Below are 27,830 nucleotides of genomic sequence, written 5' to 3' on the forward strand. Positions count from 1 at the left end.
AAGAATGTGTATGAAACCAACATTTTAAGAAAATTATAACAGCGCTTTATTATTTTATGAAAATATTGGCTCGAAAAAAAATATTTTAGTTACTTGTATTACACTAATATCATTTTTCGGTGGTTTAAAGAAAATTTGTTGAAAACTTTCGTTTCAATCCAGTCCAAGCTGGGTACGCCCATAATAGGAGAGAGAGAGCTTCGAGATGAGATACGGAGTAGACAGAGGGTATGAATGAGGGAAGAACTTAGCGAAGTTTGGATGTTGAAATCAAAGTTGTTGGTTAGAATGTTAGGCAAATGAGGGAGAGGAAGGGTTAGAATGGGTTTTTAAAAGATAAAATGCAAAGGAGAGGCCTTATTGTGAATGGAAGAGGGAAGTGCTTGAAGGAAGGGAAGGCTCCCAGAATGCTTTTTAAGTGCTACAAGCAAACCTACCTTAATCGATTGAATACTTTAATAATAATCCACCAATAACAAAACGATGAACAGATAATAAGTATTTGAGTTCGTCTCTACCGACCAAATACAACAGTGCTTCAACCACGAAAACTTCCAATATGTCATTAAAACCTTCCACTACATAGCCCTCAACGACGGGCCTCATGAAGTCACTAATGAACTCAAAAATGTCGGGTGTGGAGAAAATTACTTCATCCATTATTAAACTGAGATATATATCAGTATACGCTTCACAAATTGCTGAAAAACGCCCGTTTCGTTCATTGCCTGGCTGAAGCACTAGTAAACCAACCGGTTGATAACCTCTGTCCATTTCTCACATTGGCCACCAGATGTCAGCTACTTTGATTCCTCTAGCCAAATCTGATAGACCGAATACGCCGCACATGTCCAGTGCAGTCGTGAACAGTGAACTGGATGGTATTAAAATAAGTTACATGCTTTATAATTATTTTTGAAAAGGAGATGGAAATGAAACACATGCAAGCATTTGTCACAATCCTTTATTTTCGGATAAAATTTACTTGATTCAGATTAGTGTGGCTAAGTTTGCCACATTCAAATTGGACTGTATCCGTCTTTTGAGATCCTTTGCCCATTCTTTTCTTGGTTATAAAGTTCAAAAAAACCTTCGAATGGAGGCTATGAGCGTTATATGTCGTGTATGAACATAGTTATTCGTGAAAATGGAGAGAAATGAAATGAAACTGAGAAACGATCACAATATAGGTTTGAGGTATTAATTAAATTAAAATGCGAAATCACATTCCTTTATTAGCGTTTTCCAATTTCTAAATGTATAATGTTCTTCCTTCTCATTCTTGATAGCTTATCTATATGCGTATTTGTTTTTTTCTTGTATATACCAAGTTATAGGATTTATGGTAATTTTGTGCAAAAACTGAAATATAGGGGAATATTTACGAAATAATGCATCGGAAAAAAGATACTTTGTGACGATTATATGTAATAGTGGGCAATATTTTGAATCAGCAGCATTGTGTGTATCTTTGATGCAATGAAACTATGAAGAAATTGAATTATATTACAACTAAAAACTGTTTTATATCAACTATTCCGTTTGTACGAATTTCACAGTGAAAAAGTGATTGTTCCAGAAATGCTAAGGAAATTATTAAAGGAATTGAGAATCTCCATTAGAGTTCAACATGGAATTCGACTCACAACGCCTCTTTCAACCCCGCTCCAATAATGTATTTTATCTAACCGTATCTTAAATATTCTCGTGTAATATGCAATTGAATTGCATCCTTGTCATAAAAATGTATTGCTTTCTACCGAAGCAGAGCAAAATTTGTTTCTATCGATGTTTTTCCAAAAACGCAATTCCATAGGCCTTGGCGGATTATAACCATTTCGCAATTGTTAAAAGTGGTAGCCATGCAATGGTGATGAAATTCACCTGTTTTTTTGTACTTCCATTTCCGTTACTTTCATTTCCATTACTTCCATTTCCGGTACCTTCATTTCCGTCCCTTACATTTTCGTTATTTCCATTTCCGTTCATACCATTTCCGTCACTTCCATTTCCACTACTCTCATATACGCTACTTTCATCCCCGATACTTCCATTTCCGTTCATTCCAATTCCGTTGCTTCCAATTCCGTTACTTCCATTTTCGTTACTTCCATTTCCGTTACTTCCATTTACGTAACTTCCATTCTCGTTACTTCCATTCCCGTTCGTTCCATTTCCGTTCATACCATTTCCGTCACTTCCATTTCCACTACTCTCATATACGCTACTTTCATCCCCGATACTTCCATTTCCGTTCATTCCAATTCCGTTGCTTCCAATTCCGTTACTTCCATTTTCGTTACTTCCATTTCCGTTACTTCCATTTACGTAACTTCCATTCTCGTTACTTCCATTCCCGTTCGTTCCATTTCCTTGGTACGATGAACACAATTCCTTTTTGTATTCCAAATATTCCTGAGTTAATTCTTCCGCTTTATCATTACCCATGTAGTTGAAAATATCTTTGAGGCATAACGAATCCCCAATTAGCATCCTGCATAAAAAAAGTAGGAGTCCTGTTAATCCAGTTACAGTGTATACAATAAGTGAATTTAATTTTTTTTTAATGCCAAAACATCATTTCCTAATCTAGAATTATGGGTCTATGATGAATAGCCATAGTGATATGAGATGTTACTGAATGAGAAACATATTATTTGCATAATGTATGCTCGGAGTTATCCTTTGTTTTTTTTAGATCAGAAATAATTGAAGCAAGTAGTAAGGTAGTTGTTTATGTATCGGTCGACATGTCATACAAGCGTGACCATTCGCGAGCCTTCTTGATTTGATCATCATTCCTCCCACTTTTACTCCAGCATCCAACTCATCCCAACCTTCTCTTACCATCTCCTCGGAGTACACGTTAAAAAGGCTCCGCGGGGTTTCCGCCGCCGCAGCGGTAGAGGACGCGCGGCTGGATTTTCATGCATTTATGTGGCATTAAATAATATAAGCGTTACTTACGCGCAGTAAAGAGACTTGAAGGAATCCGGTGACCCCCCTCTGGCGTGAGCCAATAATCCTTCTGAAATCTCTGCACAGTGCCCGCGGGAATGGCATTCCATTAATGTCTCTTCATTAAACATCAGAGATGCGTATGCATTACTCCTCAAAAAGGCTGAGAACAAGTAACATTGGTCATGATTTAGAGATAGAATGCTGCGCATTCTCATTGGCATGAGCTTACTAATCTTTTTCCCGAGAGATAAGGATATCGAGTGATAAGACATTAACCCTTTCTATTATTCTCAGTATTACGATAGATAGACCTTTAGGGTATCAAATTCCTATCAGAGTTTTTTAGTGGTGTATTTTTGTAGCAAACAACTTATTTTTGGTTTTAGATAAAAATTATATCAGGAGTTAATTATGAGAATTGCAATATTGCTTGTTTGTTTCTTAATATGACTTCTTGTAGTTGATACAGCGAATAAAGTTTTTTGGTGATGCGTAAGCAAACTTTACGTAAAAAATTCTATGTCAGTTAAGGTACTTACATCTTATTTTTCAATACCGTGAAATGTTAATGTGACAGTGTTAACCGTTCAAAAATTTATAGTCACATTGCATAATGCTGCACCTACCCGTCTTCCAGGGATTATTGGATCCGTTGCACTGGAAGTTATTTTGTTTATCGTGAAGTTCAAAGACGAATTGATAGATCTTCTCCATTTCTCCATCTTGTGTGCATGGTTTGACGTCCTCGAAAAAATATTCATAACATATTCGTCTCTTAAACATCGATCTGAAATTATGAAGAGATAATATAGTTTCTCACTGCACAGTACTGCGTTTACTATATTCATTCCTATCTCCTACCTCATCTTTTTCGGAGAGATAAGTGTTTTGGGGGATAAAATAGAAACTTGTACTCTCTTATTTCCATTGTAACGACAGGCTGAACCATATGGTATCAACTTGTTATCAGAATATTTTTATCAATGTACTTTCGCAGAAAATTCCGTATGCTCGTTTCCTACCATTTCTTGCCATTCTGGAAAATGTTCAATTGTTTTTAAAATACTCGAAGAAGAAGACCCCTATCCAAAAAAAATAATCGCCAAAATTTTCTCGGATGAATAATATTCTTAACCGTAATATAAGCCTTCAAAAATTACTCTTAATCGGCTGCTTGAAAACATGACGTCAGATCAGCGCACGCGCGTGAAGTCACGGCACTGTAATCACAGATGATGGAGCGAGGAAGTGAATTGAAAATTGGTCGCATAAGGGGCACAAACAAAAATTTGAGGTAGGTAATGTGTTTTTGAACATCAGACTACAGATTTTGAGTATGTTGCCCAGACATTGTTATTGGGGATTGTTTGGGGAGTGTTGGAATGACTTATGTTAAAATAAGTTGATTGCTTTGACTAACGGTCATATATTGATTTCAAAGGAGAATTCCTCTGATCAACATATTTTCACATTTAATACAACCCCAAGAGTGTACTTATTATTCTACCCATTGTAGGATGAAATATAAAGGAATTTAGCTTATGTGACTATTCATGAGAAAAAATACTGATAACATTGAAAACTCGAAAAAAATTGGATCTTTGCGAAATATTTGACTTTTGGCGGGATTAACTCGGTATATGCTTATTGTGATGCCATATAACGTTCGCTGCATGCCAGCATTTATAGCAATAATTTAATATCAAATAATTTTTTATAATTTTTTAAATGATTTTTTTCTTTTCAACTCTGGTAGATTGGAAAAACTAAATAAGTTCCGCATGAAAGGTTAATAAGTAAATACACAAAGCTGGCAATGTATTTTTTAAATAATATCAGTGTTAATCAATATTTTTTTTAAATGATTTTAATCCAATGATTATTAATCGCATTAATTTTATCTGCTTGCTTCTACTCCACGCATCGCGAGAAAGACGAAGCAATCACTGTATCTCAGGAAATCAGCCCTCAAATTGGAGTCGACCAAAGTAAGCTGTCGTATTGTACTTCTTAAATCCCTATTTAAACAGTTTGTCCTTAGAAGAACAGGTAAAAAGCTCGACGATGATAGTTTACTTTGATCTCTTTCAATCAAGGCTCTAATCTCTTAGCGAGGTGAATGGTGTACCGTGCGATGTCGTCGTTAGTGGTAACGTGACTTTAAGCGATATTTCAGAAATTTTTATTATCATTTAATGACATTTGTTGAGTACTGGGAAAGTTTTGGCTTAAGTGCTTGTACTCGTGAGAACATTGTTCATTCAATGAGACTTTGTAGTATGATGAACGAATTTCATGCATGTTCATGGAAGTTTTTGTCATATTTTTTGATGAAAAAATTGTTGGTACGTTCAACCGAGCTGGTTCAACACACCTTTTAACCAAGCCCTTCCAAAAATACACCCTCTATCTTGCTTCTCTATAAGCTAAGTCTCGAAGCAACGTTAACATCCAGATGACTGTATTTAAAAAAACCATCTCCAGCAATTCACAGAGGTGATATCACAATAAATTTCTAGATTTTATTTACCTGCAAATTGCTTCCACTACAGGTTCCATTGACTCAGTTACTTCATAAGGTTCCACTTGTGCGTATTTATAACATTGATTATATGTCATTGTTGCAGCCTGGAACATATTTTTAGTTGCATGAGAACCGATTTACAGGTTAGCCTTTTGAACCATTAAATGCTATTTTTCTTGTCTAGGAAGTGGTGAACGTAGTTTACAACGCGAATCAGCACTTTTAGTAGGTAATGTGTAGTAAGGTAAAGTTGGTAAAACAATGTAAGTTGAAACTGTAACTATTTTCGGCGCGCATTTAGGCTGCTATTCTGGATGGAATTGCACCATACTATTCGCCGATATCACACCCGAAGGTGTAATAATATTGCGTGTTACACCCTAGCTGCAATACGGTGTTCAGAACGGGTGTAATCCGTTTTTTTTACACCGGAAGGCGTAATTCTCAGAATAGCTATAGCTGCGGTGCAATTCACTATTCTGCACCGTGAATCGCACCCGGTAGGGTTGTAATAATATTACACCGTCACCCAGGCCGTACTATTCGCTATCACACCCCAGAAAACGCCCGCATTGCGATGTTGAATTGTTTTACTGAGGTTTAAGTAACCTAATCACTTATTGGGAAATAGAATAATACCTGTAAATAAAATGACATGTTTTTCATTTTAATTAAATAATCGTACCATAAGTGATGAATTTTTAAGTAGTTAAGTAAATTGGGTAGAAATTAACATTCGAGCTTAATATGTGGAGCACAAGCTTGCTTCATCGACAATACGTAAACAATAACAATTGATGCCAAGAATTACAACGAATAGCAAACATTTTCCGTAACGCATTCATATTTACAATGCATAATTTTATTTCATCAATTGACGTGCACCAAACATCCTCAATGTGGACCATCAGGTACTTCTTGAAACTTTTCAAGCTTATTTTAACCAACTAACTCGCCAAAAAAAAGTTATAGCGTTTAATGAATACCATGTATTACCATAATAACACCATATATTTCGATCCGCCGCACAGTGGGCGGAAATCGGAAAAAGCCGGAAAAAAATTATAAAATGGCTTTTTTTGAGTTATAAACTTGAAAATTCGCAGGTATACTAAAAAATGATTGAAATTTATTGATATGTACTTCATTTGACATAGATCCTACCCGTTATTGAGATATAGAGGCTCAAACGTGAGCAAATTTCCATAAAAACGCCCGTCTTCAATTTTCTCTGAAATCTTCCAAAGTAAGTGAAGTTATGGGTGGATTGTTGCCGAAAAAAACCCACATAATCTGTTAGCATGGTGTTTTTTCTTTAATTTTCCGTAATCTTAAAGAATACAGCCCATAAATTCTTACCGTGCAGTAACAAAATGGCGGATACTGTTTTTCGACGAAGTTTTACATTTAGGTAGAGTTTCAAATAGGTTTTCGGCAAGGTCGCGCAGAGTAAGTTATATGAGAGCATTGTTTGAAGATTTCTTGAGGTCTTCATGCAGTTTTCTTTGAAATAAGTTTGCGTCGCCGGAAATTACATTGATTTTTCGATCGCGCGGCAGGGTTCTTCTCCGCGCGTCGGGAGTTGGATTAGCCGCGCCGCGGTAAGGCTATTGAAGCTGTATGGGTTTTAACGCTCAACATTCACCGTTTTTATGTTTTGCTTCAAGACACCGATTCTCAAATGGTCTATGGTGAAGACAGTGGAGGTTTTTCATGCGATGTACTTGCACGTTTCATCGAAGTTCATTTCGTTATCTTTGGATACGATCGAAGACCATACTTCTATTAAAGGCGTTCAAACCTCGACAAAGTGAGTTGTTTTCCTGGGACTCATACAAAAAGACCTACCAGAAAGATACCAACTGAGACCCTTATACCTTCTTCAATCACCGATCCCTGACCCTCAGGATTCTAATTTCGAAAACGGTCGTTTTATGACACCCTGAAGCGGAGCACTTGGCCGTCTTAACGGAGGTATTTCCATGGGAACATCTAGCTTTTTTAAAATGTGCATCATACCCTCAGCTCTACTTTGACATACAGATTACCATGTCTTTACACGTTTACCATACGTTCCTCCCCATGTACGCATTAGGGCATTGGATAACCATAGGTTCGACAAATTTATTATTTCTAAATTTTACATAGGCTCCATCCGCCATAGAAAATGCCACCTCACATCATTACATGACTTGATATCTACAAAATAATATTGGAATTGGTAAAAAAAATCATTCACTCGGTAAAAAATATTTGCTCCATTATTTATCGCGGAGGCTGAATTTAAGACAAGGCCCTGATGCTCTGAAATTTCTCAATGACTTCCTGACAAAACGCATCCTATGGCCATACCTTAAGAAATGGGTAGATTTCTCGAAATAAGGAATGATTTTTGTGTCGATGCAAAAGTTGGCTCGCTGACTCTATAACATTTCCAGAATTTGTTATGCATCACTTTTCCGATACTTCAACGACAGCCGGTTGAGTATTGTATTTTTGTAAAACTCTATTCCTCTCAAATTGATTGACTAAATAAAATTCCCCCTGTAGCTTCATGCTACAAAATTCATATTATATTTGCCAGGCATCCCAGGGCGGCTAAAAAAATGTCTCACCTAATGTGTTAGATCACGCAGAAGAAAATTCAAACTTTAAAAACTACTGCTACTACTGCTGAGCTTGCTCTCGCGGCTTCTGTGAGTTTGAGAGAGAGGGGAGACACTGCAGCAGTTCACCTAATTGCAGAAATAACAACTACGACCCCTACTCGGGCTAAGAGAGTTCTTTCAAAGTGGAGGACGAGTGAAAAGGTCCACCCTGAGATCACAGTGGAAGAGGCACTGTCATTGATGATTGCCTCTGATTTGACCAAGCGTCAACATCGGTCTTTTCGTAGGACAGCTCTGAGCCATGGACACGAATTGTATCCCAGTTATGATAGAATAGCGATAGCAAAAAAAGGCAGCTTATAACGAAGGAATTAAAATAACTGAGACCATGTGCGAAGTAAACCTTCAAGCACCACTGAACCACACCATATTGGAAACAATAGCCTGCTTAGCCACCACTTCCACCTCTCAAGAATTAAAATGTGTGGTGAACTACAGATTAATCTCTAAGTACGGTTTTGATGGATGTTCGGGCCACTCTCAATATAAGCAAATGTGGCAACAAGTGGATGCTTCAGATAAATTCCTAGTCATGAGTTCCCTTGTATCTCTTAGTTTGATTAAAAAGCAGCAGGTAACGAAGGCACTACAGGTAACGACTGAAGTTTCCACTTTCTCTTGGTTAATTACATTTATCTCTAAACTTTTGATGAAGAATTTAAATTGCATCGGAGGCACTTCTCACATATAGGCTCTACAATTTTGGATGACACTATCTGGGAAAATCCACTGCCGACGTCGACACGATTTTGTCATCCCATCCGCTTTAGGTGAAAAAAAAGAGACAAAAGAAGTTACAAAATCAGAAATACATTACCTATATCTAAAGGCAGGTGGATGGCCTTAATGATTTCAACTCTGGATTTTACACGATCAAGTTCTGTTTACTACTGACCATGATCAACGGAAAAGTAATGCTTACATTGCTTACCTTATTTTCCTAATTTTTTCTTAATCTTAAAACGCATATAATTTATTATCCTACAGGGAAGTATAGTCATTTCAAAATTAAGAAAAACGATAGTTTTTAGTTTGAAACACACTAAAGGACAGCTGAATCATGGGGTTCTAAATCTGCGGTGCAATAGCGTCGGGTATGAATAACTTAGGAGATGTAAAATATCGTTCACCTGATATCGATAAATATTTTGTTGGTTTGTGTACGCTGCACTGCCACATACGATTTTCTGAATGCATATTGGATATGTCGTATCGATTGGAATTTAAACAGTGGCATTTGATAATTTAAATTTTAATTTATTTTAGTTAGGAAAGGAATGCTAAGAAATTTTTCAGCTAAAATTGATAATATAAATTAAAATAACTAATTTGAAAAAGATGTTCGGGGATTTATTCAAAAACGTACTTACAGGCAAGTGGAAGTTTGAAATTTCTACGCTCCACACGCAAATTTCAAAGTAGAACTGAGGGTATGATACACGTTTTAAAAAATCTAGAACTTCCCGTGGAATTGTCTACCTAAACTACTCTGTCTTCATCGTATCTGCTTCAACAACTTTCTAGAGCTTACTGTAGGTACAGAACATGAGATTGTCTCGCGATCCATAATTTTCGTCCATAAAATTTTGATTATTTAGTTGCCATCAGTAATCTATGTTCATGATTAGTAATCTTAAGTCAAGTGCATTATTAGCCATCTTTTTGAACATTATTCTCTTCATCTCAAGAGTAAAACATTAGATTTAATGACGCTTTTTGCAGTTCGTTATTTTTTCAATTTGCCGACTTGGGTGGCGGCGGGGTAAAATGCTCGCCTGTCAAAGAAGTGTCGGGTTCGAGTCCCGCATGGGTAAGTTTCCTTTATCAAGCGCGACGTTGTCGCAGAATAATGTATTCACGCCATTTATGTCAATACTGATCCGTCGGTACGAATGAATAAAGTATGAATTTTGTAACGTAAAACTAAATGTGGAATAGTATTTATTCAACAAATTTGAAAGGAATAGATTTTTACAAAAATACCAACTCCCGTAGAAGTATTGAGAAAGTAATGCAAAGCATATTCCGGAAATGTTATGGATTCAGCGAGCCAATTTTTGAAGCGACACAAAAATCGTTCATTTTTTCGTTCCCATAGAAATACCTCCGTTAAGACGGCCAAGTGCTCCGCTCCAGGGTGTCATAAAACGACCGTTTTCGAAATTAGAATCCTGAGGGTCAGGGATCGGTGATTGAAGAAGGTATAAGGGTCTCAGTTGGTATCTTTCTGGTAGGTCTTTTTGTATGAGTCCCAGGAAAACAACTCACTTTGTCGAGGTTTGAACGCCTTTAATAGAAGCATGGTCTTCGATCGTATCCAAAGATAACGAAATGAACTTCGATGAAACGTGCAAGTACATCGCATGAAAAACCTCCACTGTCTTCACCATAGACCATTTGAGAATCGGTGTCTTGAAGCAAAACATAAAAACGGTGAATGTTGAGCGTTAAAACCCATACAGCTTCAATAGCCTTACCGCGGCGCGGCTAATCCAACTCCCGACGCGCGGAGAAGAACCCTGCCGCGCGATCGAAAAATCAATGTAATTTCCGGCGACGCAAACTTATTTCAAAGAAAACTGCATGAAGACCTCAAGAAATCTTCAAACAATGCTCTCATATAACTTACTCTGCGCGACCTTGCCGAAAACCTATTTGAAACTCTACCTAAATGTAAAACTTCGTCGAAAAACAGTATCCGCCATTTTGTTACTGCACGGTAAGAATTTATGGGCTGTATTCTTTAAGATTACGGAAAATTAAAGAAAAAACACCATGCTAACAGATTATGTGGGTTTTTTTCGGCAACAATCCACCCATAACTTCACTTACTTTGGAAGATTTCAGAGAAAATTGAAGACGGGCGTTTTTATGGAAATTTGCTCACGTTTGAGCCTCTATATCTCAATAACGGGTAGGATCTATGTCAAATGAAGTACATATCAATAAATTTCAATCATTTTTTAGTATACCTGCGAATTTTCAAGTTTATAACTCAAAAAAAGCCATTTTATAATTTTTTTCCTGCTTTTTCCGATTTCCGCCCACTGTGCGCCGTTCATTTTTTCAATTAAACATTACATGCATATCAACAAATACATGCTACAACTCAAATTTATTCTCCCTAATATTCACTACCCTATACATTAATTACTGGAAATTTATTCAATTATAACACAGGCAGTCGACTTGAATTACTTGCTTGAAAAAGAATTTCTCCGAAAACCAATAAAGTTTCCGAACAAACATGATTCACCACTAACGTTTGATGCAATATTCATCATGCGGAATTCAATAAAAATTGTTGCCTCTATAGGCGAGAAAGATTTGCACACAATTAAGAATCAGTTTATCGGCACAGTTCAGGGTCTATCAAAAATTTCAGCGAGCAATAAAAATCAGCTGATACGAAAACAATAATAAGTGACACTACATTAATTTCCACATGATTCACTATTGTTAGATTCACTATTTCACAGCTGTTCCATCCATCCTTAAATTCATCTTCACCTCCCTCTGCTTTTTCCACAACTGCAGCTGAAATATAGAGATTATTCCATCGTAATACATGAAAGCACAGCTGTGGCGTTGTCGCCTACTTCATTTCATAAACAGAAAATGAATACTGAAATTAGGGAGTCATATAATATAAAACAAGAGTTATATAAGAAAGCCTCTGGTTCATCCAGTAAAGCTGTATCGTCGCGATCAACACAATAAAAGTTGATAAATATTTATTTTGACAAGGAAAAACCTTACAGACTTCGAAGCCTAACACAATTACGAAGAAAATCAAACATATTTAGCTTTCAATGATTGCTTCGCATAGTATGTATCTCACATTAAACAACCGATCGAATGTAGCTAATGGATTCAAACATCTATGCTCAATATGTCAACTCTATAATAATGAAATTTTGACCTGACCCACCTGTCTGAAGCCATTGTAAAATCTATCACAGCCACAACAAACAGTGATTTACTAAGTGAGATTTTCAAAGCGTATTATGTACATCCAAGGTTTTAATATCATTTTTAAATGTAAAAAAAGCAATTATTTTTGATTGTATGTCAATATTCCGTAGAATACAGAAAAATATATTAAATCTCTTCTCCCTCATCGGTTGCGTAAAATTTCAGAATGTTTTTCATACTGGAAGAGGTGGAGCTTAGAAATAGCTCGCGCAAGAAATAGCACGGTGCTATTCCGAAGAAAATTATTACACCCCTTCAGTCAGAATATGGGGTATGGTGAAATTTATGACCCGCGGAATAACATCAGCTATTTATTATACCGCTTATCCAAAATAGGAGCCTCAGTATGCTCTCTACATTGGAAGAGTATACCAATTACGCAATGATCATCTCAAAGCGTCACCGAAGGTAGCATTGAACAAATAATTCCGTCACTTAATTTGGCGTTTTTTGATATTGATTTTTAAACACGCTGTAGGTTTTTACCATTTTTATTTTGTAATAAAAACAGCTACTACGAATGTTGTAAAATGAGCCCTCCGGAAATACTTAGAATTCTTTTATTTTGGAAGTAATTAACGAACAGTACGAGCGTTTCTGCGAAATTATCTCCAATATTTAACACTACATAAAATAAATGTAAGACTAAGAATTTTCTGAGAGAACTCACCTCAAGAGTAGCCTCTCCAAAATTTCCAGCCTCAGTCCTGCATTTTTCTTCCCAATATTCATTTTTGGGTTTTGCGACGGATGGTAGAACATCGACGTAGCACAATTCCACTTTAGGTAAAAGGCAGATGAGTCCTATGAATTAGAATTTTGAAGATCATTTGTTGAGATTTTAACGAAGGCAAATAAATAATTGATAAGGCAATGCTATGTGTTAATTGGAGGAATGTGTGCAGGAGGCGCGATAGTTGTTAACCCGGAGGTTGAGCGAAGAGGTTGAGTAAGAGGGTCCGTCTGTGATGATACCTCATGTTGTATTCAATGAAAAATGTTGCATTCAAAGAGTGTTTAATTTTTATCACGGCAAGAAACGGTGACGAAAAGAACGTGTAATCTACATTCTGTCGAGAACGTTGTAGAATTATGATAATAATTCTATAACGTATAATAACTTTTATTTTTTCGTCTAATTCTCCAAAAGGCGTCCAAGACAGCACTAATTATGGGGGAAAAACTATAATATCTGCCTTTAACCTTGGGCCTAGGGAGTTCAGGATCTTAGCTGCCAGATAGTGCTGAAGACATCCCCTGTCACGAAGGATTCTCTTGTTGAGTTATGCCCTTTGGCGATCATTAAGGTGACAGAAAGTGCCCACCTGCACGATATCCCCGCATCAATAAATATTTGTGTAAATGCCACAGTCAGCACGGTAGACATATGAAAACGTTTCCGCACTCTAATATTTAAATTATGGATGTAATGACGTACTAAAAGAAGAAATATGAATATAAGAAGTTGTGGCCACATTCATTAACTTTCGTAAATAACTATAACCATTCGCATCGCATGCATAGGGTGGGATTATTAAGAACAAACCAGGTGTCCTTCCGGAAAAAATAAGAAATTCCAAAATTTTTCCAGTATTTTTCATAGTTCACATTGGTGATGAAAAAAATTGTTAAATGAATAAAGTGGAGAACACTTTGGGAATATATAAATATCGTTTCGTAGTCCGTATCACTAAATTACGTGGAGGGCACAAGAAAAATTTAAAAATTTTCCATTAAATTTGGCATCGGACGGCATTTTTCACAACAATTTATTAAAAAAATTAGTAGTTAGTGATTACCACTATCAATCTTATTTTAGCTTAAGCTCTTAATCGTCGCCAGTTCAAAGAATTTTTATTTGAAATGGAGAGTGAGTAGGCTGATCTTCTGCTTCATGACAAGGTACGTTGGGTATGAAGAGGGAACGTTTTAAAACGTTTCGCGTCCCTTTTTCCGGAAATTAAAGCATTCCTCCTAGGGAAGGGAGTTCACTATCCAGGACTAACACGATCAGTGGAACCAAAACCCTTATTTCATGACAGACGTTACGTCCCATCTATATCAGCTTCATCGCAAACTAAAAGGGAAAGGTAATTCAATTTTTTCGATGTTAGAAGATGTAATAGCATTCGAAAACAAATAATCAATTTTTTATTATTTTACTGATTTGAAAAAGGAATGTTTGTTTCCATTTCCGAGCCTACTGAAGCATCTCCTAGAAAATAATTCCCCTATATAAAACATAATCACAAAAAATAATTTTAATATTATTAAATCATTTCTCAGCAGGTTTCAGGAATTTAAAAACAATAAAGCAATTAGAGCATTTATCAAAAATCCTCTTTATGCTACGATAACCGAGTTGAGGTTTTCTCCTTTTGAAATTGACATTGGTAGCTTTGAAATACAATCACAGAATTAAAAAAAAAGAGATATGGCGCTCTAAATTCGAACTTCGTGGTGTGGAATGGAAATGCATGAATATAAAATATGCGTTCTTAATTCACAAAACATGTGGTCTTCTTTAAATGACCTGAAGTAAGAAGACATGATAATTTTCAGCTGGAAAGCTCGCCTTCGCTGTTTTTTCACTTTTCGGTTCTACATAAAGGCGCCGACTCCATGGGGCCTGAGAGGGCCCGAGCCCCCCAAAAAATTCGTCATGTGGGGGAGGAAAAGAAGTGTCAGAATTGTCGATTTCCCCCGGGTTTTTGAGTTATCGAGAGTCGAGTTTTCAGGGTTCTAACGTTGATCATATGACTTCTGAAATGCATTTAAAAAATCTTAAAATCTCACTATTTATAAAATTTCCCGGGGAAAGTCACCAGTTTGGGCCCAATATTAATTTATGATTCGGCAGCGCCGGTTCTTCATGTATATGCGAACGATATTTTTCAAGCATGAGCATTATCAAGAGTAAACTGAGAAGTCGTCTTGTTTAGAAGAACGTAGAATCATGCATTAAATTAAAAACAACAATGTCCAAACCTGACGTACTCTAATTTTCCGATGAGATGAAATAATATGGTTCGCATTAATAAGTATTTATTAAGCATGAAACTTAGTTTTATATACTGCACTCCTTATTTATTGTAAAAAAAATTTACTAAACAAGCAGATTTGTCTCCCAATATTTAAAAAATTGTTGTTAGGCCTAACTTTTCCTTCACTCATAACTATAGGTCGATAAACTGGGCATTTCTCCCGATGAGTTTCAGAAGCAGACAGGCAAACGACTTCTGAAACAAAACAAATACATCTACAGCTTCTCAATACATCAACTGACGGTGCTGCAGGAGTAGAACGGTCAGAGTCCTCTTGATTGCTTTCTCAACACTACTCTCTCCGAAAACGGTGTACTGAAGCGCCAATATTTAAATATGAGCAAATGGCCATTGCATGCACAAAAATATGTTTGTCAGACGTTTCGGTGGGGTGATCCATCATTCTCAAATACACAAACAGTCTCATTGACGCAGCAAACAGTACAATGAATTTTCATCCCACGAACATTTGGTTCACTCATTTATTTCTGGCACAAATTTAATTGATGTAATCTTTGAGGTCGTAAGAATATGAATATTAAACCACGCGACAGTTTATCTTTTTTATCTTCGGCTAAATTTCACAAATTAAAACTTGACACCACCCATTTAATAAGCATATAATAATAATCCGATTATGGTGCCTACATAAATAACTTTCCCTATTAAGATCGATTTAAAGAAGCTTTGGACATTGATTAGGACAAGGGACACGTCTCTGATAGAGAATAAGTTATTGGAATGCATAAAAATGCAAATGTTCGGAGTAGAACAAAATAATTGTACTCAGCGCTATTTCACTCTTCGCTGTTTACCGATGATCTCCTACTTAACTAAAAATTAGGCCAGTTCACCGACAGAATGCGGATTACAACGTTGATGCAATTATTGATATTTTGTAAAATACGGAAAAGTATAACATCCTTGATTCCACAATTGCGACAACATTAATTCCACAGCGACCATCCCCCTTGAATATTCAATGGGGAAATTGAATGAAATTTTTTTAATTTCACGGGCGGACAGAAAATTATTTTCTGAATTCATCAAATATAACCACATGTAAATCTTAGTTTTCCCTCGCGAGGTATTCGATGACAAATTTAACGAATTTTAAAGCGTTCCGCAAACTCCGTGAAAAAATAAATCCGCGAGTCCTGACAGTAAATACCTCCTTAAGAAAATAAATCCGTGGAGCAAAACAAAGTCGTTATATCATTTGTGAACTTCGACTTCCGCAAAGTTGAGCAGGAAACCATTGAACCGTATCTTTGTGTTGGGATTTTGAAGTGTACACGTTGTCACTATTTATGGAAATTACACGTCAACTTTATAGTAAAATGACCGTGGCGTTGGGTACATCGATAGATCTGAATACATGACTATGTACCTACTTACCTAAGAAAACTATGAGCGTCTGCATCTTCGTTTACTTCCGCGACACTGTTTTGCTCAATAACCGCGGCCGTACTGATGTGCGACTAGAGATATCACGTCTCGCCAGACTACGCACGCATCGTCATTTCGTCACTGAAGATTCCTGGTAAGGGCGCGGCAACGCCACAACTCAACGGGTTCGGACGACGGAGTATCTCTCAAAAACGGAGTCGAAGGTCATGTATTGAAGGCGATGTGGTCTCTCGCTGGGCTGCGAATTTTTTCATGCTTTCAACTTTTTCAACGCATCCTTAATCAAGCGGGTAATTCCTAATGAGCATTTTTTTAAATTAGTGTATTAAATTTCTGGAAAAGGAAATCCGTTTACGGGCGGTGTATCAACTAAGATTGCCTGAGATAGGTAATTGGAAATCCACTTATCGCCGTACGATAACACATAATAAAAATTAGGAAAACTGTATAAACAGAGACTCATCAAAAAGGGACACTCATTAGTAAAAATATCTGGGTCGGACCTTTTTTCAACAAGGGGAATATTCGACAACCGGATTTCAGAATTTAATGAGACTTTGTAATGCTACAGAATACAGTCCCTCAGGCGCTGTCCTAGAATCGACCCCCGTGAGGGCTTACATGGTCTTTTTTCGCTGATAATATGATAAATTGAGCGAAACCAATGCTATTGTGTATGAGATTACTATTCACACAAACAAAACAAAACCTCTTGAGCAATTGTTTATTTATCGTATAAACTTTTAAAGAGAGCAAGGACCGAGAAATGGTCCATGGTAGCGGTGCCTACTGGATGATTATTATGATAATTCAAACGCTTACTTAATGAAATCCATAATATTACGCACTAAATTTGTAATCAAGCGGATAATTCTTATTAGGCATTTTTTAATGCAGCGAATTAAAGTTCGGGAAAAGGAACACTCAACTAACACATAAACTTTTTGCGCAATTCAATAGGTATTAAATGCTTAAAATGCAGTGCCAACGTTTTATAACACTTATTTGAAATATGTGCTACTTGTTCCTTCCAAGTGATTACATTGTTAAGAGTAACTTCTAAGTTTTTAACAGTCTGAGAGTATTGAATTTCAAAGCCGTCGACACAAATTTTAGGTAATGCATCAAAATTAAGTTTATTAATAAATTGTGGGGCGCCAATTATAATCCTTTCGGTTTTAGAGGATTAATTTTCAACAAATTTTCACGGGAACAATTACAAATACGGCTGATATCGTCATTTACTTTTTCAATGCCGTTAAGCAGGTGTATTGGGTGGCAGCGAAGATATGTTTGCATATCATCCGCATGTAATTGATACATAGAATGAATTAAGGAACAAGGCAAATCCTTGATAAAAATTATGAACAGTAGGGGGCCAAGGATTGACCCCTGCGGCACACCACAAGATACATTAGAAAAACTAGAGAGTTGGCCATCACTACCTTTAACTGCTTGTTTTCTCTCTGACAAATAAGATTTAAACCATTTTGGAACAGGTATAGAGAATCCAAGTTTTTTCATTTTGAGTAGGAGGAGGTCATGATTGACACAGTCGAAGGCCTTGCTAAAGTCAAAGAGTACCAAAATAGTAACTTCCTTATTATCTTTGCCGACACGGATATCTTCTGTTACTCTTATGAGAGCAGTTTGAGTACTGTGGGTGCTGCGAAAACCAGATTGATATTTATCGATAAGATTCCTTTCTGCTAAAAATTCAATTGTTGAGTTGTACACAAACCTTTATAGTGGCTTAGATAAAGTACACAACAAAGATATTGGGCGAAAGTTAGAGGGTTCAGTGGGATTGTGGTTTTTTTGATAGGTTTGATTACAGCCGTTTTCCAGCTGACGGGAAAGGATGAATAGTTTAGGGAACAATTGTAAATATCTAATATAACTGGGAAAACTACTGGCAGAATATGTTTTAGCGTTTTGTTGTCTAACCTATCTACTCCGGCTGAATTTGATTTGATGCAACAAAAATAATTCAACATGAGTTCAGGAGTAAAATGAGGAAAATAAAAGAGGTTATCACCGAACTCCTGATTATCTCTTGGGTTAGTATAGTTGGAAACAATGGGGCGTGGACCTGTCCCTGACAGGCTGGAAGGGCTGGTGTTGAGTGAGTCAAGAAAATATGCGTTTAACTCCTCAGCAGAAAAATTCAGTTTTTCATTTTCTTTTCGAGACTTAACTAGCCCTAGCCGTCGAATCTCATTCCAGATTGGCCTTGAATCCCATTTCTGGAAAAGCATTGATTTTAATACTCTCTCTTCTTTTTTTTCATCAGACCTAGGGTCGCATTTTTCAGGCTTTCATACTGATGGTAAAGTTCTTCTGTTTTATTTATTTTAAATTTACGCCTCGCTATGTGCCTTCTTTTCATCAAGTCCTTGATATCAGGAGTCACCCACGGAATAAGAATTCTCTTTGGCAGTGTCTTTCTTAAAGGGGCATGCTTTTCTAATAGTTAATGCACATTCGATATGAATATGCTTAATTTGCAATCAGCTGTGTGGACAGACAAAAAATTGGCCCAAGAAAGACCATCAAAATCCTATTGAAACTTCGTCAAATCGAAATTTCTGAAATCACGTGAGAATGTAGCATTGGTTTTACTTTTAGGAATATTAAATCTAAATTTAACATGTATCAAGTCATGATTTGAAAGAAATGGAATAGAGTATTGACCATAATCAGTAAATTTAGATAAGTCATCGACAATAAATAAATCTAATAAAGTGCTTGTGGAAGGGAGGTGATGGGTAGGATGCAGCGGTACAATCGACATATTGCAACGGTAACAAATGTCATTAATACATTTGCTATCGTGCGTGACTTTAAGCAAGTCAGAGTTGAAGTCACCGCACACAATTACATATTTATAATGAGGTAGGACACTATACAACGTTGACTCAAAATCGTCATGAAGATAACCCACTTTAGGAGGTCTATAGACAACTGCCACTACAGCTTTTCCAAATTTACAAGATAATTCTACAAACAGGAATTCAGGTTTAAAATTTTCACTGCAGCTAGACAGCATTCCATGGGGCATGAGAGGGCCCGAGCCCCCCAAAAAAATTCGTTATGTGGGGGAGGAAAAGAAGTGGCAGGCTTTTCGATTTTTCCCGGGTTTTGAGTTATCGAGGGTCGAGTTTTCAGGGTTCTAATGTTGATCATATGACTTCTAAAATGCATAAAAAATCTTAAAATCTCACTATTTATAAAATTTCCAGGGGAAAATCACCAGTGTAGGCTACCTATTATTTTATTATAATTCGGCAGCCCTGGCTCTTCATGTATGAGCGAAGGATTTTTTTCAAGCATGAAAGAACATTATCAAGAGTAAACTGAGAAGTCGTCTTATTGATGAGAACGAGGAATCATGTCATAATTAAAATCAACAACATACAAACCTGACGTACTCAAATTTTCTAAGGAGATGAAACTACATTGTTCGCTTTAATAAATATTTATTAAGCATGAAATTTAGTTTTATTTAGTGCACTACTTATTTATTGTAATAAAGTTTTAATAAACAAGCAGATTTGGCTCTCAATTTTGAAAAAAATTAGGTAAGGTTCTAATTGGCTCATTGACTAATAAGTTGGCAGACCACTGGCCTAACTTTTCCTTCACTCATAACTGTAGATCCACTCTTTTTTTTCCGCTTCGTGTTCCTTCGCGCACGACGAGATCGAGTGACCTATTTCATTGTTTCACCCCCCGCCTTTTGTTTCTAAACGTTATCTTCAATGAATACAGTTTCTTCTCCTGACCTTCCTTATTATTACAACAATGTAGTGTTTATGATCTTGGAGTATAGGTCATGATTTAAATTAAATACACAATTGGCCAACGTTTCTGAGATTTATTCTCCTTCCTCAGGGCTCTGTGATAGAAAATTTTCGTTAATTTAAATCATGACCTATACTCCAAGATCATAAACACTACATTGTTCTAAACGTTATTTTCTATTCAGACTTCCTTCTTCCATTAACTCATATGCCAAATGTGTTCCAAATTTTGATCCTTTTTTTCATCCCTCACCCAACTTGCACCATCACTATCGTAATTTTCCCCCTATTCCTCGCACCACCTGATGACAATTCTTTGTTATTATTTGTAAATACTGTTGAATATTTTTTGTTTTTGTTGTTTACGTTGCTTAATGTTATGTAATTATTTATCCTGTTATTGTAGTCCTCTTCAATTGGCCTCGTGCTGTTTTTGGACTAAATAAATAAATAAACTGGGCATTTCTCCCGATGAATTTCAGAAGCAGACTAACAAACGACTTCTGAAACAAAACAAATACGGATAAAGGAGGATAAAGCTTCTCATTACATCGATTGATGCTACCGCAGGAGTAGAACGGTCAGAGTCCTCCAGAATGCTCTCTCAACACTACTCTCTCTGAAAACGGTGTACTGAAGCGCCAATATTTAAATATAAGCAAACAGCCGTTACTTACTCAAAAATGTTTGTCAGACGTTTCGGAGAGGTGATCCACCATTCTCAATTACACAAACAGTGTCATTGACGTAGAAAATAGTACAAAGAATTTTCATCTTATGAACATTTGGTGCAAAAGACTTGTAATAATGCACTCCGCATTTTTATTTCCGGAACAAATTTAACTGATCTAACTTGGAGGTCGGAAGATTACGAATTAAACCATGCAACAATAAATCTTTTTATTGCAAATATTTTAAATTGTTAAATTTCACAAATTCAAGCCTGAAACCACTATTTTAATAAGCATATAACAATTATCCGATTATGGTGATGTCAGAAATAACTTTCTCTGAGGGCAGTTTTAAAGAAGCTTTTGACAATGAATGGGAGAAGGCAAATGAAGGGACGAGTCTTTGAAAGAAAATAAGTTATTGGAATGCACAAAAATGTAAATGTTCTCAGTAGAACAAAATAATTGTACTGAGCGCTATTTCACTCATTGCTATTTAAGGATAATCTCTTACTAAACTAAAAATCAGGCCAGTTCAACGTCAGAATACGGATTACAACGTTGATGCGATTATTGATATTTTGTAAAATAGGGAAAAGTATAACATCCTTGATTCCACAATGTGCAACAAGTGCGACGACAATAATTCCACAGCGACCATCCCCCGTGTATTTTCAAAGGTGAAGTTGAATGTATTTTTTTTTTAATTTCACGGGCGGACAGAAAATTATTTTCTGAATTCAACAAATAAAACCACACGTAAATATTAGTTTTCCCTCGCGAGATATCCGATAACAAATTTAACGAATTTTAAAGCGTTCCGCAAACGGAAATAACTGTAAAAGTTACTCTCCATATATTTTGACATTCTTGGACACGTTTAAACGTATCTTCATGTGTCTTGGCAGTCGCGTTTGCTGATGTTCATCTATGAAATAAACCAGTGGTCTATTCAGTACGTCACACTCTTTCCTGCGTGTCGGGTTATAATCTTCCAAGTTCTTTCTTCATTTTTCTAGCGTGTTAGCGTGTTATTTTGCGAGCGATAAAGTGTTTTCTCGCAATCATTCAGCGATGCTGCAAAAATAATCTCAATTCATTTTGTAACACCTATGGAGATGGGTTTAAAAAAACCATTCTGAAGTGATTTATCTGAATTTTACATCAGCAATTCACCCAGTGAAGCATACTTATACTAATCCTATCGCTAAAGCTAAAGGTATTAGCACCCTCGATGATTCTAATGCCTTAGTGAACGAAGCTACTCCGGTAGTGGAAGCAGGTCCTAGCCATCGAGATGAATATTACAGCCCTGATGTAGAAGAACCCAAGACTAGTCAAAAAGGGCACCTCATCCCATAACACGAGGACCTAAGTGATCTAATACAAGATTTAGACTTACCGAAGGGTAAAGCACAACTTCTTGGCTCGCATTTGCAGCAGTGGAATCTTTTGGCCGATAGGGTGAATGTTTCTTACTACAAAGGCAGACAGTCAACCCTTACTCAATTTGTTTCAACGGATGATGAAAATGATGATCTGATTTTCTGCACTGATATTGAAGGACTGATGAGGGAATTGGCGATTAAGAATGATCCAAACCAATGGAGGCTATTCATCAACTCGTCGAAGACAAATTTAATGGTTGTTTTACCGAACAACAGCCACGATTTACCTTCGGTTCCTTCTGGATATGCCACTGTTTTAAAGGAAACCCATATTCCAGATGTTTGTGGCAGCTCTTTATACCACCTCCTAAACCCCCTCCTAAACCCCCTCCTATACTACTCGTATACTCCCCCTTCCCCTCTTATATTTTATGTTATATTAATCCTTTACAAAACACTGTGAACAGTGTATTCATCCCTTAAAAACTTTTCCATTAGCTACCATATCATATGTCATAAAAAACGACGAAAAATGGTTAGTTTTTTTTTAATATCACCCCCTAAATCTTTTCAACCCCAGTGAGGTTTGTCTCTCTCTGGACCCTGATAGCCTAAAAACGTCATTTTTTTAATTAGAAGCAGATAACATTAATAAAAGTCCATTGAAAAGCGATAAGTTTAGATAAGGGGTGGTTTTCCCCAATTTAGGGGTTGCGTAAAAATGGAGGGTGATAGAAAAAACGGACGTCATTTTCGGATTTAGCGACCCAAAATTAGCCAGAAACGCCCTAAATTGTAGCCGGGCATTTTTTAAACTATTTTTTTGCAGAACAGTGTTATTAAAAATATCTGGGTTGGCCCTTTATATGACGAGGGAAATGTCCAACAACCGGATTACAGAATTCAATGAAACTTTGTAATTCTACAGAATACAGTCCTAGAATCATCCATGGGTTAAATGGTCTTTTTCGCTGATAATATGATAAATTGATCGAAACCATTGCTGTTGTGCATGAGATTACTATTCACACAAACGAAACCCCTTGAGCAATTTTTAATTTATTGCATGAAAGCGTTTTAAAAGGAATATTGACCAAGAAATTGTCTATGGTAGCATTGCCTTCTGGATGATTTTTATGATAATTCAAACGCTAACTAAATGAAATTCATAATATTGTATACTAAATTTTTAATCAAGCGGATAATTCTTATTAAGCATTTTTTAATATAGCGAATTAATGTTCTGGAAAAGGAACGCCGTTTACTGACGGTTCATCAACTAACTTCACCGTTAGATGAATCATAGTTCGTTGTAAAGCCCTGTAATGGATAGTATTACCATGGAGTAGGACAGAGGCGGATAGCTATGGGGGGCGTAGGGGGGTTGCGACCTCCCCTTTCTAGCATTGCCGATCATTGCAGAACCACAATTTTAACTTTTTCATATCATAAGATAGCATTATCATGTATATACGTATAGAAATTTAAATAAAACTATGCTAAATTTTACATGTAACTTGATTATTTTTCATTACGAATAAAGTATAAATATCTCAAAATTCATTTGCGCCCCCCTTCACTTTTTTCTGTATCCGTTACTGGAATAGGAGTTCTACCTTTGGTACTACTTTGTGGCTCCATGTACAATGGGGTTGGTAGCAAATCAATCCTCCTTACCTAATAATGGCTTTTATATATAACACGAGGTTGGGGTATTTTTTTAAATTCACTGAGGGCGTATTTCCTGCACTAATTTTTTTAATGGCAAAAATAGATGCAAATAATGAAAAGGTAGAAAAAACTAATAAGATTATATCTCCCAAAATATTTCTACGAATACATTTGGTTTGCTAAAATTTTCTGGAAGCGCCAATGGTTCTACGCTCTGAAGAAGTCTTAAGAAACATCTTCGTATTTTGTGGTATTTCCTTTTTTATACGGTTATAGTTGAGAAAACTGCCACATATCACCATAGTTCTAGTAGGTAAATATTCACCCTTTTATATTTTTCACTTTGTTCCATCAAAATAGCATTCTTCGAAAAGGCTGGTTGCTTGATTTTTATATTCCCCGTCACATGATCCAACTAACGAAGTATTCGTCTTTCGTTGCCCTCAATCAGCTGTTTAGATTTCTATATCTTAATTTATCGGAAATATTTAAAAAAATTAAGTTAATTCTCCAGCTCGGATTTTTTCCTCCCGAATCATAAAACTCACCTAACAAGATCACCTTCTCGCCGAATTTCCAATATTTACAAAGATGTCAATGGGTCACCAAATCAAGACCTAAGCTACTTCTCTCGTGAATAATCAGAATTATTCGATTGAAATTCTAGCGGAAATAACTTTCCTAATAAAGCTCGATTAAAAAAAGGTTTTGGTATTTAGTACAAAAGGGAATTAAATTGGAACGCAGTTGAAAGGCGAAAAGTTACTAATTAAAATCGTAAATAATGGCACTATAATCAAAGACTTTTTATTTTCTACGTTTTTAACTCTTTTTATTTGAAACAATGTTTTCACGCAGAAAATAAGATCCGGCCAAGGTCAACGCCGGATTACTCCGTTGAAGCAGGATATGATATTTTTTTTAATTAAGCACGGTAAGGAGTAAAATGTTTGATCTCCCCATGTGCAACAATTGCCACAAATTTTACTTTCCGATGACCATCCTCCTTCGATATTTTATTAGGTCTGCTTGCGTTGGGGACTCATCTTTTCTTAATCGGATATTGAAGTGTTGATGTTTTCACTACTTTTATAACTTCAACATCATATTTACAGCAAAACAAACTTAGGGTGAAGCACTAAGATCTTAAATATGATTACTTAACTGCATTCTTACCTATGAATACCATGAGCCTTTGCATACTCGATTACTTCGGCGGCACTGATCTGCTCAAAAATGTCGTTTGAACTTATGTGCGATCGGAGATTTGGTCTCTCACCAGATCGATGCCTCTCTTCCCCGAGCGTATTCCTTTGCGTTACTGATAGCAGAGAGGATTTGAGATGCCTGATAGTGAAAGAAATGTTTTTTCCGCATTACTGTTGAGATAGTGCACTGACGTGCTCCGGCCTGTGTAGCTTCTGCGACGGGACCCTCCTTTCGTTTTTTCCAGGATCTGTTTGACGTGGGGGAGGGCAAGACGATAGGGACAGTCAACTCGGGCAGATGCGAGTGAAAGAAATTTCCCTCTCCCACGAGCCAGTGGTATCAGGAAAAGGGTAGGAATTATCAGTCTAAACGAATAGGATAACAAATAGATAGCGTCAAGGAAGTATTCACTCAATCACCACGGATTTCGATGAAATTGGGGGAGGATATGTGCTCGAATATCGAATGGACGTTGGAGGTGTTTTATATTTAGCAATAGAATACCACAGTCAGCACAATTGTATTAATACATTTGTATTACAATCGTATCACAAAAGTTTTTCAATACCGAGTGTGTTGTATTACAATTGTATTACAATAGTAATACAACGTCAAATGTCCTCGAAAACTATTGTTACATTACGTATGTAGTACAATGCTGTATTGCGAATGTATTTCAATATGCACTTCCTTCTTTTGTAATAAAACTGTATTATTGTTGTAAATGTAAGACTCATCAGTGTTACCTCCAGCGAGCCACAGTTAACAGTCACCCATTAATGGGCAACTGGTAACTATGGACCTGGACTTAAGATCGTTAATATTAATTTATCAATTTAGGGCTGCGAGCTAATTCGCAGGGTAAATTCCTCGTGATTTGTATCTTGGCTTCGCATAAAAAAGTGCACGCATTGGTATAAACGATAATTACGTTAGGTTACTCTTCCCGATTTCATTTTGGTGGAGAGAGACTGGATAGCCGCCAATGGCACTTCTTATTCGCAACGAGTCAGATCTACAAAGCACTAAAAAGGTTAAGGTGCGTTTGGTGGGGTCATGGACCAGGTAGTCCCAAGTTGGGCGTGGCACACCCTCCGTAAGGTCCCTAATCCCGACGCGTTCACCCTCGCTGGCCCATCTCTTGGACTCTCCCAGCGGGGGGCCTCCCTCCCGAAAAGTGACTGTATGACTGCAATTTGGAAATCAATCAATCAATCAATCCAATAGCCAAAAAATTATTGTTTGCATCGTACTCCTGTAAAGCGTGCGATCAAGTACGTCTTTGATCCGTGTTTCTGCGATGAAAAATAACGATTTTGTTAACTTTGCTTAACACGTGGCTGCAGACCACCGGAAAATGGCAACAGCGCTTTGGAATGGGCAAGGTAGCGGGCTGTTTGAATGAGTTACGAGCATTTATTGGCCATATGGTACCGCTCATTTGCACGCCAAGGCTTCAGTTAATTTACCTACACCTCCACATAGTCTCCGATAGATAACCTGCGTCGAGGTAAAGGGTCTATTTATTCCATAAGGCGATTATTGAAGGGATGAAGCAGTCGAACTAATTCGAAAAGTCGAAAAACACCCTAGAGGTAGCTATGCTGTGTGAGTTTTAGAAGGTGACTTCGAGTCCCTTTACGTTTTATATTATTACGTACAATACACCTACCAGGGGTAACAACAACCTTGACCCCTTGGCAGCGAATATTTCAGAGTGCGTAATCAGAACTGAGGCTGTTATTGTTGACCACAAGGCACATATTTCATACCTCAGTCTTGTTAGTGTTAATACCTCATCGATAAACTCGAAAGGAAATCTCTACCCACTAGTCGGTGGCCGTTTTTCTGTCGGTACGGCTACCGACGATCTCCCGTCCTCACGTCGGTGCCGCACCGATCGGGTTCGTAAAGAATCGCATCACTGCTTGCCGAGAGTCAGTGTGACGTCCCTCCCGACGAATCAGTGCCGCACCGATCGGTTTGGAGATACAGAATACGGCCCCATAACGACGTCACACGGAGTTTTCCCAGCATTCATACTTAGCCGACGCGGTTTTTAAGCGCGCTTGAAAATTTTCACTTTTCATTTAATGGCGAAAAATAGATATCGTCATTTGAAAATCTAAAAGCGTGAAATTCGTGCTCCAGGAATAATAATCTTTCGATTTAGGCAGTAAAAAAATTATAGGAAACCACCCCATTACAAATAAAAATTCCGAACGTATTTCAAATGCATATTTTAAAATATTTACATTTGAAATACTGTCCAGCCTTGATAACGTCTTGATAATGTGAATACTTGACTGAGTACTTACCTATGGAAAATATGAGCCAATTCATCTTCGATTACTTCGGGACACGGCTGTGCTCAAAATGGGCGTCGGAGCTGTTGCGAGATCCGAGATTAAGTGTCTCACTAAACTGGCGTAACTGTTGGATGAGAACCAGCTTATACATATGCTGCACTATATATCCTCGCGAGCGGACATTGAAGTGTTGATG

General features: G+C 36.9%; 1 protein-coding gene across 5 annotated transcripts; it reads right to left on the reverse strand.

Annotated features, from left to right (window-relative positions):
- Positions 1-948: 948 nt before the first annotated feature.
- On the reverse strand, positions 949-27,830 carry LOC124168192 (myb-like protein I). 5 transcript variants are annotated; one of them, XM_046546326.1, is made up of 7 exons: positions 16,572-16,685; positions 12,800-12,933; positions 5,492-5,589; positions 3,588-3,748; positions 2,968-3,121; positions 2,370-2,494; positions 949-2,174 (listed from the first exon to the last, which is right to left on the reverse strand). In XM_046546326.1, the coding sequence occupies exons 1-7, from the start codon at positions 16,594-16,596 to the stop codon at positions 1,828-1,830; spliced, it is 1,044 nt and encodes a 347-aa protein (XP_046402282.1). In that variant the 5' UTR covers positions 16,597-16,685; the 3' UTR covers positions 949-1,827. The 5 variants fall into 5 exon arrangements, with proteins under 5 accessions (XP_046402282.1, XP_046402279.1, XP_046402277.1 ...); XM_046546323.1 differs by lacking the exon at positions 16,572-16,685 and adding an exon at positions 27,644-27,830 and having other exon boundaries at positions 949-2,494; XM_046546321.1 differs by having other exon boundaries at positions 949-2,494; positions 16,572-16,681.

Source organism: Ischnura elegans, chromosome 11 (assembly GCF_921293095.1).
Source record: "Ischnura elegans chromosome 11, ioIscEleg1.1, whole genome shotgun sequence".
Classification (NCBI taxonomy): Eukaryota; Metazoa; Arthropoda; class Insecta; order Odonata; family Coenagrionidae; genus Ischnura; species Ischnura elegans.

Coding starts and splice junctions, on each gene's coding strand:
- LOC124168192 (XM_046546323.1), bottom strand. CDS start 27,668: ATGAATTGGCTCATATTTTCCATAG. Junction 3,749..5,491: donor GTAGTGGAAGCAATTTGCAG/GTAAATAAAATC, acceptor TCATAATTTCAG/ATCGATGTTTAAGAGACGAA. Junction 2,495..2,967: donor TTCAAGTCTCTTTACTGCGC/GTAAGTAACGCT, acceptor TTTTTTATGCAG/GATGCTAATTGGGGATTCGT.